Source organism: Balearica regulorum, chromosome 28, assembly GCF_011004875.1.
Source record: "Balearica regulorum gibbericeps isolate bBalReg1 chromosome 28, bBalReg1.pri, whole genome shotgun sequence".
In the NCBI taxonomy this organism is placed as follows: domain Eukaryota; kingdom Metazoa; phylum Chordata; class Aves; order Gruiformes; family Gruidae; genus Balearica; species Balearica regulorum.
The window spans coordinates 2,415,068-2,427,588 of NC_046211.1; the positions used below are offsets into that span (position 1 = coordinate 2,415,068).

The 12,521-nt window shown below is 69.2% G+C and overlaps 1 protein-coding gene across 1 annotated transcript; it reads right to left on the reverse strand.

Moving 5' to 3' along the window:
• Positions 1-2,098: 2,098 nt before the first annotated feature.
• On the reverse strand, positions 2,099-6,471 carry LOC142598533 (dnaJ homolog subfamily A member 1-like). The gene is made up of 8 exons (XM_075737292.1): positions 6,422-6,471; positions 5,347-5,497; positions 5,075-5,273; positions 4,163-4,267; positions 3,849-4,076; positions 3,535-3,765; positions 3,343-3,443; positions 2,099-3,247 (listed from the first exon to the last, which is right to left on the reverse strand). Exons 2-8 carry the CDS (start codon positions 5,476-5,478, stop codon positions 3,020-3,022), a joined length of 1,224 nt encoding a protein of 407 aa, XP_075593407.1. The 5' UTR covers positions 5,479-5,497; positions 6,422-6,471; the 3' UTR covers positions 2,099-3,019.
• Positions 6,472-12,521: the final 6,050 nt, after the last annotated feature.

Sequence of the window (12,521 nt, forward strand, 5' to 3'; positions counted from 1 at the left end):
GGCCGCGATTGACCCCAAAACCTTGCGGAATGCTCTGGGCTGTGACCCCCCCCCCCCCACCCACACACCCCCACCCCCTCCCATGGGACCGCGTGGGTGGTTTCGGGTGCCCCCGGCGCCTCTAATCCGGCACTAACCCTCCCCGGTGACCCCCGGCCAGCCCCGCTCTGTGTGTGTCCCCCCCCCCCGGCCCCTCGTCTTTCATCTGCCGGAGACAAAGCGGGGCCCCCCCCCCCCCCCCCCCCGGCTTTGTGCTGTGGGCAGAGAATGCCCGGCCCTGGGGGGGGGGGGAGCGGGGGGGAGATGTGGCCCCTGCGGGGTCCCTGGGGCTGGATCGCATTCCTGACCACCCCCCCCCAATTCCCCCCCCCCCCCGACCCTGGGAGCCGTGGGGAGGGAGCGGGGGGGCTTCGTCCCGACGGCCGTGGGGGACGCGCTGGCTCCTGTCCCCACCATGGTGAATACCTGCCGGGGGGGGGGGACACGGGGACAGGGTTCGTTGGGCAGGTTTGGGGGGGGACACACACACACACTCCCCTCCGGCGGGCTGGGATGCCAGGTGGGGGGGTCCTGGCTGGGGGGAGAAGGGGCTGGAGGAGTTAAACCCCCCCCACGGTGCCAAGCTGGGCCCCCCCCCACCCCGACCCCTGACGCTGCTGCAAAGCGGGGGCCGAGCTGCCGCCCTCCCCACATGCACCCCCCAGGGCAGGGGGCACCCCCCAGGGCAGGGGGCACCCCCACACAGCCCCCCCCACATACCATGGATGCTCCTGGGGTCCCCGGTCAGCTGCCCCCCCCAATCCCCACTCGTTACGGGGTCCGGCTGACGAGCCGCGGAGGTGCCAGGCTGGGGGGGGGGGGGGGGGTGCCTTCACCACTCAGCCCCCCCCACTCCCTGGAAGGGGGTTTTGGGGGGGGGGGGGTGTCACTGTCTGTGGCCGCACGGCCCTGGCGATGCTGGGGGGGGGGGGGGCACAGTGGCGGGGTGTCGCGCGGGTGAGCCAGCGGGGCCGCGTGCCCCGACACGCGACGGCACATGGCGACGGCGCAGCCAGGCCCGAGGCCCCGACTGGCCCGGGGGGGGGGGTGTCCCACCGCGGGGGGGTCCCCCCTTCTCTGGGTGACACCAGGGGACCCCCATATCGGGGTGTCCCTGTCTGACGCGGGGTGACGCACCCGGCCCCCACGGGCACCCCCGTGGCCCCGGCACAGCCGGCGACGCAACCGGGCGAGCGGGGTGGCTCCCCAAAAGTGCCCGGGGGGGGGGGGACGGACACAGACACGACAGGACCGTCACCTCCCGCGTGGGTTCACACCCCCCTGGCTCGGGGGGGGGTTAGGCAGCCCCCCACCCCGCTCCCCCACGGCTGGCGGCCGGCCAGCATTGTTCGCTGCCTCCTCCTCCTCCTCCTCCTCCTCCTCCAGCCGCATCTGGCGCCGGACGCTTTTTGGGGGGGGGGGGGGGGGGGGGGTGGGGTGTCTGGCTGCAGCCCCCCGGGCCGGGGGGTGCCCCACGGGTGACGGGATGCGGGGGGGGGGGGGTGTGTGTGTGTGTGTGTATCAGAGGCAGTTGCACGTGGAGGGGGACGTGGGGTGTTTCACGGGGTGCAGCTGGACCCCCAGGGTTGGGTTTTTTTTTTTTTTGGGGGGGGGGGGGGGTAGCCTGGCTCTGCCCCACAGCACAGCCTGGATCCTCCCCCCACTCGTGTGCCCTCCCGTGGGGTGAGTGCAGGGCTGGAAGGGGGGGGGCGCTGAGGTTGGGGTTTGGGGGGGCTCCAGGGATGCTGAGGTGACACAGAGGGGCTGGGGGGGGGGCATGAAGCAGGGCAGGGTGCTCTGGGGATACCGAGGTGACCCCCAGGGGCCAAGGAGGGTTTTGGGGTGGGACACGGGATCGGGGGGCTGGTGGAATGGGGTGGGGAGGGGGGTGTGGGTCTGGGAGGGGGTGTCCCCGGGTGGCTGCTGACCTCTACGGCCGGAGCACGAAGGGGGAAGAAACCCCGGCCGGGAGGGCAGGACACGGCCCCCGGCCCCCGCCGAGCCCCGCGGGTCCCCTCCCTGTTGAGCAAAGCTGGGGAAACTGAGGCACGCCCGCAGATCAAAGCGGGGAGCAGGAGGCACCGCCCGCGCCCCGCCGGCCTCTCTGCAGGGAGCGTGGCCCCGCTGCGGGAACACGCAGCCGCTCGGAGACGGGATTTTGCTTTTAATGCCATGTACAAAGTCCTTCCCCCTCTACTCCCCCCCCCCAAAAAAAAAAAAAATTTAAAATTCTTCCAAAAATAAATTAAAGGGATGGGTGCCCCCCCCAACCCCCTTCTATTCTGTGCAAAGAGAAAAGAGAAACCCCCTCCGCTCCCCAGGCCCGACCCCGGCTCCAGCAAGGAAAGAAACGGGCAAAGCAAGGGACCTCGGGGGGGCCGGGCAGCGGCCCCCCGCGCCGTGGGGCAGGGCCAGGGACCGCAGCGGGGGACAGCGGCTGAGCCAGGCAGTTCCTGCGTTCCCCAAATCGGCTCCTGGGGAGGCTTTGTCCCACCGGACGGCGTATGGGGAAACTGAGGCAGGGGAGGAGGTTACCCCCCCCCCCCGTCCCCTCCTCCCCAGGCCAGGGCTGAGCTCTCTGGGGGGGTGGGATGCACCTGCTGGGCCGGCAACGACTGGATGCGGCCACCAAGCCCCCGGCCAGCGCAGCAGCCGCGGCTCCTCCAACACGGGGCCGGGGCCGGAGGGAGGGTCCGGCTCCCTCTGAGGGCAGGGCACACAGGGGGCTCGTCCCCCATGTCTTCGCTTGGCGGGAGGGCGTGGGGGCCCACCCCCCAAATCGCGGCAGCCCCGTGCCTGGCTTCCCGGGGGGCTGGGGGGCGAGGGAGGTTAAGTGCTGTCGGAAAGGCGACCTATGTACATCCCTGAACGTGACGGCTCTCCGAGCCCCCTTCCCCACCCAGCGGCCCCGGCCCTGCCCCACGAGCCCGGCTGCCGCCCACGGGGGGCTCCGGTCCCCCCCACCCCACCCCCCCGCCGGCTACGAGGTCTGGCACTGGACGTGTTGGCGCACGCCATCCTCAAAATCGTCTTCGTGGTAGGCTTCGCCGGTGTAGGGCCGTCGGCCTGGGCCACCGTGGGACATGAGGTCGCTGAGCTCTACCTCCTCCGTGTCCTCGGTGGCCATCACCTCCTCCTGGGGCGGGAAGAAGGTCTGGAGCTGCCGCAGGCGGTCGGTGGGGAGCCAGCCTGGCTCGGGGAACTTCACCTGCAAGCGGAAAGGGGAGATGGAGGCGTAGGATGGACGGGGGGGGGACACCGGGGACGGGGGACGCTGGCTCCTGCCCAGCCCCAGCTCCTCACCTGGAACTGCAGGATGAGTTTTCCCTTCTGGAAAGGGTTCCTGTAGACGGGCATCCCCTCGTTGGGGACACACTTGAGGTCCCCGGGTCGGATAACGTCACCTGAGACAGAGATTAGCGTCACCTCGCTGCACCCGGCAGCTCCCGGCACCCCTCGGCTCCTCGCGGAGTGTCCCACCGCGTCCCACCCCACCTGGCTGGGAGGAGACGAGCAGGCTCCTGTTGTCCAGGGTGCGGATGACCTGTCGACAGCCACACAGGGCGTCTGCCAGGCTGATCTCCCTCTTGACGATGAGGTCATCACCGCTGCGTCGGAAAACGGGGTGTTCCTTCTGATCCAGGACGATGATGATGTCCCCAGGCTCCAGGCCGGGAACCTGGTCCCCTTCCTCGTGGAAGGTGATCTTCTGCCCGTCCTTCATGCCTGCAGGGTGCACGGGGAGAGCTCAGGGTGTGGGGGCTATTTCGGGGCGGGGTGACCCTGCTCCCCACGCGGCCCCGTCTCACCTTTATCCAGGTGAACGCTGAGGATCTTCTTCTCCCGCACGACCTTGCGGCCGTTGCAGGTGAGGCAGCAGTCCCGAGGCCGGATCCACTCGCCCTGGCCCTGGCACTGGGAACACACCGTCTGGATCTGCTGGATCATACTGGGCCCCAACTGGTGGATGCGAACCTCCATGCCCGAGCCGTGGCACTTGGGGCACCTTCTCTGGGCGCCCTCCCGCACCCCGCAGCCTGCGGCCAAGGGGGGCAGAGGGGTGAGGAGCCGGGCTGCGGCGGTGGGGAGGACGCCCCGGCACCCCGAACCCTCCGGCACTCACCTCCGCACTTCCTACAGATGACATTCTTCTGCAGGGACAGCTTGCGCGTGGTGCCGTTGTACAGGTCCTCCAGCGACACCGAGAGCTGGTGCACCACCGTCTTCCCTGGACGGACGGAGAGGAGAGCCCAGATCAGCGCCCGGCCGTGCACCGTGCCCCGCGCCGCGGCTCGGCATCGCCGGTTCTCCGCGGGGAGCGGTGGCTGACAGCTTCCCTCCGGAGCCAGTCCCGCTTAACCCTCAGGGATGGCGGCAGGGACAGAAACAGCTTTAAGCCGAGCTTGGCGTGAGGGCTCAGAGGAACCTCTAGCAAGGATCTCCTCGCATCTCCGAGCCTGGATCCTGGCAGCTGCTCTGGGTCCCCAACGCGGGCCGGGCAGGCTCCTACCCAAGGGCCCTTTGTCACCCTCCAGCTGCTTATTGCCCCGACCCGGCCAGAGAGGTTCTGCCTGGAGTTGCCGAGACGCTTCCCTTGGCCTCCTTAATTGCCCTGCTATTAAATCGTGCCACTTCAGCAAGAAACGCCATGGCGAGTCACCCTCTCCCCGTGACCCAGGCCAAAAACATCCGTACAGTCACCGGAGCAGCCCTGCACGCCCTGCGTCTTGCTGCAGCATCCCCTGGGGCTCGCGGGGAGCCGAGGGCAGCGCTGGGCTGACTCAGCCCCAGCCCTGGAGACGGCGGGGGAAAGCTGGGACAGGGACAGGGAAGGGCCCTTTGAAGAGGGGCAAATGGAGAAAGTAATGAGGATGACGAGGAACCGCGTCGCGCTGTGCACCGCGGGGAGGGAGGTGAAGTGGCCCACGGGTCGCCAACCAGATCCCGGTGCCCCCCCAAGCCAACACCGCACCCTGCCTGGGTGTCAGTTCCCTCCCAGCACCCGGGGTCCCAGCGGGTCCTTCGTCCCCGGTACCTCGCCTGTCCGCCCGGCCACGCATCCGCACTCCCCCGCCGAAGAAGAGGTCGAAGATGTCCATGGGGGAACCGAATCCGCCGTTTCCTCCTCGGTTTCCCAGGCCGCCCTCCTTCATGGCCCGCTCCCCACCGCGGTCGTAGAGCGCCCGTTTGTGGGCGTCCGACAGCACCTCGTAGGCTTGGGAGATCTGCTTGAACTGGGGAGCGGGGAGAAGCGGGTGAGACAAGGGGGAAGCGAGCCAGCGGGGGGTCGGGGGGGGTCGCACCTACCCGCTCGCCCTCGCTGGGGTTCTTGTCGGGGTGGTAGCGCAGTGCCAGGCGCCGGTACGCCCGTTTGATCTCATCCAGGGTGGCTCCCGGCCGCACGCCCAGCAGGTCATAGTAGCCCGTCTCCTTCACCATCTTCCTCACTGCTGACGTCCTGTGAGAGGGAAGAGCCGTGAGCCCCGGCCTGGGACCCCTCCTCATCCCACGACACCCTTCCCTGGCCCAGGACCCCCCCCCCAACCCCGTGGAACCCACCGAGAGCTTTTATCCCTGTTCTCCCACCTGCGGAGCCACCCCGTGCCCAGCTCGCACAGCCCTGCCTCAGTTTCCCCACAGCACCAGCATCCCGTGGGACGTGCGGTGGTGGTGGCGGTTCCCCCGTCCCGTGGTCCGGCCGCTCTCCCCCTGCACCGGGCAATGTGCCGGGAGCCGATAAGCCCCACGCGGGGTGTGGACGCGTTTATCTTGCGACACGGGGAAATCAGGGGGAAGCACCCATCTGCCCGCACCCTGCCCGCACCCTGCCCGCACCGGGCTCCCCTGGCAGGAGGTAAATAAACGACTCCTCCATCGGATCGGTGCCCCCGGGGGCCAGGGCTGGATCCGTCCCGCAGGGACCGGGGCTAAGACAGCCGGCTGGGCCGCTCCCCAGCTCCAACCCGGGGACCTCGGGGCTGGCGTGGCCCGTCCAACCCGCCCCCCCCCCCTCCCTCCCCGGGCACCTCCGAGCTCCCCCCCGGGGGGCCGCGGGGCCGCCGCTGGGCCGGGTCCCGGGGCGGCTGTCGGGGTGTCCGCGGGTGACACGGAGGGACGTGACAGCAGGGCACCCCACAGCCCCGGTCACCCCCAGGGAAAGGCCCCACGGGGGGGCGCCGGGCCCCCTCAAGGCCGGGTCAGGGCAGGCGGGACCCGGCTCCCTTCTGCTGTCAGGCCCCCGGTGACCCCGAACCGGGCCAGGCTCTTCGCTCCCGGGGGGTTCCCTCCAGGACCAAGGCAGGTTCCTGCCGCCGCGGATGGGCGCGGAGCGGGGTGTCAGGCCGGGGAAGGACCGGGGGGCCCCGGGGCCGCCCCCACTCACCGCCGCCGCCGCCGCCGCTCCGCCACCCGTCTCCGAACTCTCTGGAAGCCAAGGACCCGCCCCCCACGCTCCCCATTGGCTGGAAGCCTCCCAGCGGAGACCGCCCCCTCCTCCTCTCGCCCCTCGTCTATTGGATGAGACTCTCTCAACCGCCCGCCCACCGCCTCGCCCCCTCTACCCCGCCCCGACTCTTATTGGTTGTGGGTTCTTCCGGGCTGGTTCGGGAGGTGGAGCGGTTCACCGGCTTCCGATTGGCTGCGATATCTGTCAGGTCCGCTTCCCCGGCCGACACCTCTCATTGGCTCGAACCGGGTGACCAATCAGAAGAAAGAGTGGGAATTCCGAACGCCGCGGCCGTCCTGCAGGGGGCGGCGTGGTGCGCGGCGGGCCCGATCCTGCCCGATCCTGCCCGATCCTGCCCGATCCTGCCCGATCCTGCCCGATCCTGCCCGATCCTGCCCGCGCGGGGCCCGATCCAGCGGGCCCGGTGTCCCCGGGGGGGGGGGGGGGTCCGGGGGGGGCCCTGCCCGGTGTCCCCCAACGGGGAGAGGCCTTTGGGGGTGCGCTGGGCCTGCCCGGCTGTGCCCCCCGCCGGAGCCTTTCTGGGGAGGTGCCTGCTTGTCCTGTCCTCCCTCCTCAAATAGGCTTTTTTTTTGGGGGGGGGGGGGAGGGGGCGTGTCCCCGTGTTTGGGGGTGCTGGGGGCTGCCGGGAGCAGGCAGGGACCCCCGTGCTGTGGGGTGGCACCCCCACCCACCCCCCCACCCCACCCCCGGGGCCCGGCCTGCTGCGGGTGGGTTTGGTCAGGGAACGGAGGGGAACGGGGTGGGGGGGCTGGGGTCTGTCCCGAGGGGCCGGGACCCTCCGGCCCCCCTCGTCCAGCGGGGGGGGGGGGGGCCACGGCCTTCCCTTCCCGCTGCCCCCATCGCCGGGGGCATTTCCGTGCCCCCCCCCCCCCCCCGCCATCCCCGGGCACCGGTTTTCCGCCCCCCCCCCCCCCCCCCCCCCCGGCAGCCGTGTCCTCCCTCGGGGGCTTTGGGCTCAATCCTGCCCCGGGCAGCCGGGCTGGTCCCCAGGGTCCGGCCGGGGGTCCCTTGGGGGGGGCCACGATCGGAAAGGATTAAACCCCGAGGAGGAGGAGGAGGAGGAAGGCGCTGGGGTGGTGCTGCCAGGGTCACTGTGGGGTTTGGGGTGCTCAGGGTGCCCCCCCCACCTACCCATGGCCACCCCTGCGCCATCCTTCGAGCCAGCTCTGGTGTCGATCTCCGAAATCACTGGCCATGTTTGGACAAGCAGCCGGACCCCTCTACGGCTCCCGGGGGGCTGCGCCGGCCCCCCAGCACCGTGTCGGGGGGGTGGCAGCAGCAGCGCCCCGGGCAATGCCGGGGTGAGGGGGGGGAGTCCCATAAGCCTGGAGGTGATAAATCTCCCCTCCTCCCCCCGAAATCCAACCCCGCCGGACAGTTGTCGCCCCGCTGGGGTTTCAGCGACCCCCATCCCACCTGCCCAGGGTGGGGGGGATTTGGTCCAAATTCCTGCGAGAAGCTGCCGCCGTCGGCTGATGGACGGCGAGGGGCTGGGAGCGGGGTCTGACATGGGGGGCTCCAAACTGGGAATGGGGACCTCAAACTGGAAATGAGTTCCCCTAACTGGGCAGGGGGTCTCCAAACTGGGCACATGGTCTTCAAGCTGGGAATGGGGTCCTTAAAGTGGGAACAGAGTCCTCAAACCAGGAACATGGTCCTCAAACTGGGAACGAGGTCCTCAAACTAGGAATGGGGTACTCAAACTGGGAACATGGTCCTTCAAACTGGGAATGGGGTCCTCAAACCGGGAACATGGTCCTCAAACTGGGAACATGGTCCTCAAACCAGGAGTATGGTTGTCAAACTGGGAACGAGGTCCTCAAACTGGGAATGGGGTCCTCAAACTGGGAACATGGTCCTCAAACCGGGAACATGGTCCTCAAACTGGGAATGGGGTCCTCAAACTGGGAACATGGTCCTCAAACCGGGAACATGGTCCTCAAACTGGGAACGGGGTCCTCAAACTGGGAGCGGGGTCCCCAAACTGGGAGCGGGGACCCCGGCAGCACTGGGAATGCCGTTTGGGGCCAGGAGCGCTGGAGCCAAGGGACCGTCCTGCCCCTTCCCGGGGCCGGATCCGGCATCAGCTGCTGGCGGTGACTCAGGGCTGGCCACGGTCACATCCTGCCCCCAAGAGCGTGACCCTCGCCTGGCACCGTGCCCCAAACCGCCGTGGGCACCAGGTCTGGATCCACGGGGGGGGCTCAGCCCTGGATTTGGCAGGTTTGGCTCCAGGGAGGGGGTCAGATCCAACCCCGGCAAACTCGGGGTGTTGGGACACACACGCACACACGCACACGCAGAGCCCTGTTTATCCCGGTGCCACCTGCGTGCCGGGGACCGGCTGTGCCGCAAGGAAGGAGCTGCTTTGTCAGCGTTTCCTCCGGCTCCAGCGTCCGGGGGTGAGTCACCTCCTACGCCCGCTGCTCCCCATCCCAAATGCCCCACGGCTCACATGGGGTGGGCGCAGCCAGGTGATCGGGGTGGTGGGGTGCCCTGCAGGGGGTGAGGGGGGGAGGGGCTTCCCCTCTCCTCATCGCTGGTTCAGCCCCTTTTGACTTCGCGGCTGGCCCGTGGCAGGCTGGCTGGCTGGGCTGAGAGGGGAAACTGAGGCACGGCGCTGGCGCGCACGTGTCGGGAGCCGGTTGGGTTGCTTCCCACACCGCAGTCCTTTTCCCGTCCCGCTCCTGTCCCACACCCCCGCTTAATGACGGGCGGCCGACCGCGGGCTGCGTGCCGCATCCTGCGCCGCGTTTGCCGGCACAGGCTGTTTACGGGCGCTGCTGGGGCTGCGGTTACCGGGGCTGGCGAGGAGGAAGGGGCTCTTGGGGTGCTGGTTGGCGGTGGGTGGGTGGGTGCCATGTTTCCCCCGTTTTTCCCCAACTGTTTTGGTATAAAGGAGCATTTTGGGGAGGTAACGGCGTGGGGACGGGGGTCAACTCTACGGCACGTGGGAGTGTGGGACCTGCGGGGGGGGCGGGAATCGCCCCAGGAATAGGGGTGCATCGCCCCAGGGATGGGGGAGCATCACCCCGGGGACCCCATCGTCCTCGCTGATGCTGATGGACGGCCCCAGGCGTGCATTCCTGGCGGGGCTCTCGCCGCGGGGCTCGGCCGCAGGCATCCACGCCGCCCCGATTTGGCAGCAGCTGTCGCGGCGCTGGGGCACGGCGCTGCCGCGGGGTCACGACCCGGCAGCTGGGCGAGCCCCCGAAACCGGGACAGAGCTTATTATAGCTGGCGGGAGCTATTCCCGGAGGGGGGGTCTGACCTGGGTGAAGGGCAGGCGAGGGGGGACCCCCCCCACACACACACACCCCGGCACATCCCCGGGGGTGTCGTGGGAAGGGACGGTGCTGGCCGGGGACGGCGATGCTTTGCTGGGGGGGGTACGCCGGCTGCCCACATCCCTGCCCTGATCTAGCGTGGGGGACGAGCCCGCCTCTCCCGTGGGGGTTTTTGGGTCCCCCATTGATTGTCCCCACCACGCATCACCATCGGGGACAGCCCCGGGGCCACCGGTGGCCCCAGCTTGGCTCCTGCTTGCCCACATTTAGCATCCCCAAGGGCTCGTTTTGGGGAGAGGGAGCAGGGGCTGCCCGTGCCCCTCCGGCTGTATTTTTAGTCCTTTCCTTATAAGGTTCCCATGATTTTTTGGGAGCTGCAAGTGGAATGAAGTCATCGCTGAGGTCATCCTGCCTTGTGTCGTTCCCCCCCCCCCTTCCCCGTCAGCGCGGGCTCACCCCACAGGGAGTTTTTGTGTGGGCTCCATTGAAATCCCCCTCTCGCCCAGCCTTAAAGGAAACAAAACCCGTCCCCGCTGGCGGGGGGCCAGGCTGCGGGGGGCTGCGGGGGGCTGCGGGGGGCTCTTAAAGCACCAGGCCGGCCAGCCCCACGCAGCCCCCCACCCCTCACCCCCACGGCCGCAGCCCCTGGGACCCCCTGCACCCCCACCTGCCCTTTTGCGCGTGCGCGCCGGCACGGTGCTTCCGTCTGGGCACGCGAGTGGGTTTTGGGTGCGGGGTCGGTACCTCCGCTCGCCTTTCCGGCCCCTGAAAGCAACGCGGTCCCCAAAAATCAGATTGTGGGGTGGAACTGGGTGGGCTTTTGGTCTGGGGCAGGGGGGGTGCCTGGTGGGGGTCTGAGCTGCAGCCCCATGCTGGGGTGAGGCACGCGGGGACCTGGGCACGCTCGGTCCCATTATGGCACACCCGGTCCCACCGGGGACACGCTCGGTCCCATCATGGCACGCTCGGTCCCATCAGGGCACACTCGGTCCCGTTGGGGCACACTCAGTCCCATTGGGGACACACTCAGTCCCATCGGGGCACACTCAGTCCCATTGGGGACACACTCGGTCCCATCGTGGCACACTCGGTCCCATCGTGGCACGCTCGGTCCTATCAGGGCACACTCAGTCCCATTGGGGCACACTCAATCCCATTGGGGACACACTCAGTCCCATTGGGGACACACTCGGTCCCATCGGGGCACACTCGGTCCCATCAGGGCACGCTCGGTCCCGTCGATGCACACTTGCTCGTGCGTTTCGTGCAGATGAGCATCGCCGGGGTTTTGCTCTCCAGGCTGCAGGCCCGGGAGTTTGCAAAGCACCCGGCAGCCGTCCCCCCACCCTGTCACCGAGTGACCCTCAGCTCTCCGCAGCCTCGTCCCATCCTCCTCCTCCTCCTCCTCGGGGTGAGGAAGGGGCTCCCCCTCCCCTCCCCGCCATCTGTCCCCCCTCGTCGCTTTGTCAGCACCGGCTGGAATGTGGATTAATTTCGGGAGGAATGTCACCCCCCGCCTCGCGAAGCTCCTCGCCCGCCGCCATCTCCTCCGCAGCGTCCCGCCACCGACCCTCCTCACCCGGGGACCCCGACATCCGGGCAACCACGCTTTTGGGGGATCACTCGGGGGACACACGGGGTGTCGCAGGGTGACGGAGGGGGGGTGGTTTACCGGAGCTGCCATCGCCCGCCGACGGGCTGACGCTGCCCAGGCCCCGTCGGAGGGGTGCGTTCGGTCCAAGGGCTGATTGAACGCAGGCTCGGCGCCTGATTAAACTAATCGGCGAGGTTTTTTTTTTTTTTTTTTTATTACGGTGTTTGGATCCGTTGGAGTTTAACCTTAAAAGGAAACTGTCGCCTTCGGGCAGGGGAGGGGGCCAGGGGCTTCGCATGGAGGAAGGCAGATAAACGTCGGGTCCTTATCGGTCCCTGGCTCCGAGCATCCCCGGGGCGCTGGCACGAGGACGGCCGGGCTAAATCCGGCGTGTGGGCGAGCGGCGGGGCCAGCCGGGCAGGCGGCCCGTCCCCGAGCACCCAAGGAGCGATGCTGAGCGCACCCGTGGGTGCGAGGCTGTCGGTCCCCAGGGATGCCGCCGCTACCCGGGTCCCCTGGTCCCCTCGCCCGGGGTGACTCAGCCCTTCGCCCTGCATAAAGGAGCCCATTCTCTGGCCAGAGCCTGATTTATGCGGCTCTTCCCGTGCTGTTCCCGTGCCGTCCCCACGCCCGGCCGCACAACGGGGCGATTGAGCCCCCTCGGCTCCTCGCAGCCCCTCCACACCACCACCACCACCACCCAACCCCCTGCAGCCCAGCACCCTTTGGGAGAAGGGGCAAAGCCGCATCTGCCGGGGTCCCCACCGCGATGCTCGGGGTACCCGGGGCTGGACGGCCGCACGCTGCCCGCGGGCAGCCTGCCCGATTCGGGCAGGAATAGCGAGCGGCTGGTTTCGCTGGCTCATCGCTGAAGGCGCTGGCACGGGGATGGGGTGGGCTGGCATCCCGTCCCACCGGCCAGCCCAGGCTGCGGTCAGGGAAATGCCCGGTCAGCAGCGAGCGGCGTCCGTTGGATCCTGGGGATGGGGGAGCGTCGCCCCGGGGGGGCGGGTACGGTGCCCCAGGGATGGGTCAGCATCGTCCTGGGGACCCTGTCCCCAACCCCTGCTGACGGACGGCCCCGGGCACGCTATCCTGGCAGAAAGCACCCCTACCCCCCCAATCCATCCTCCCC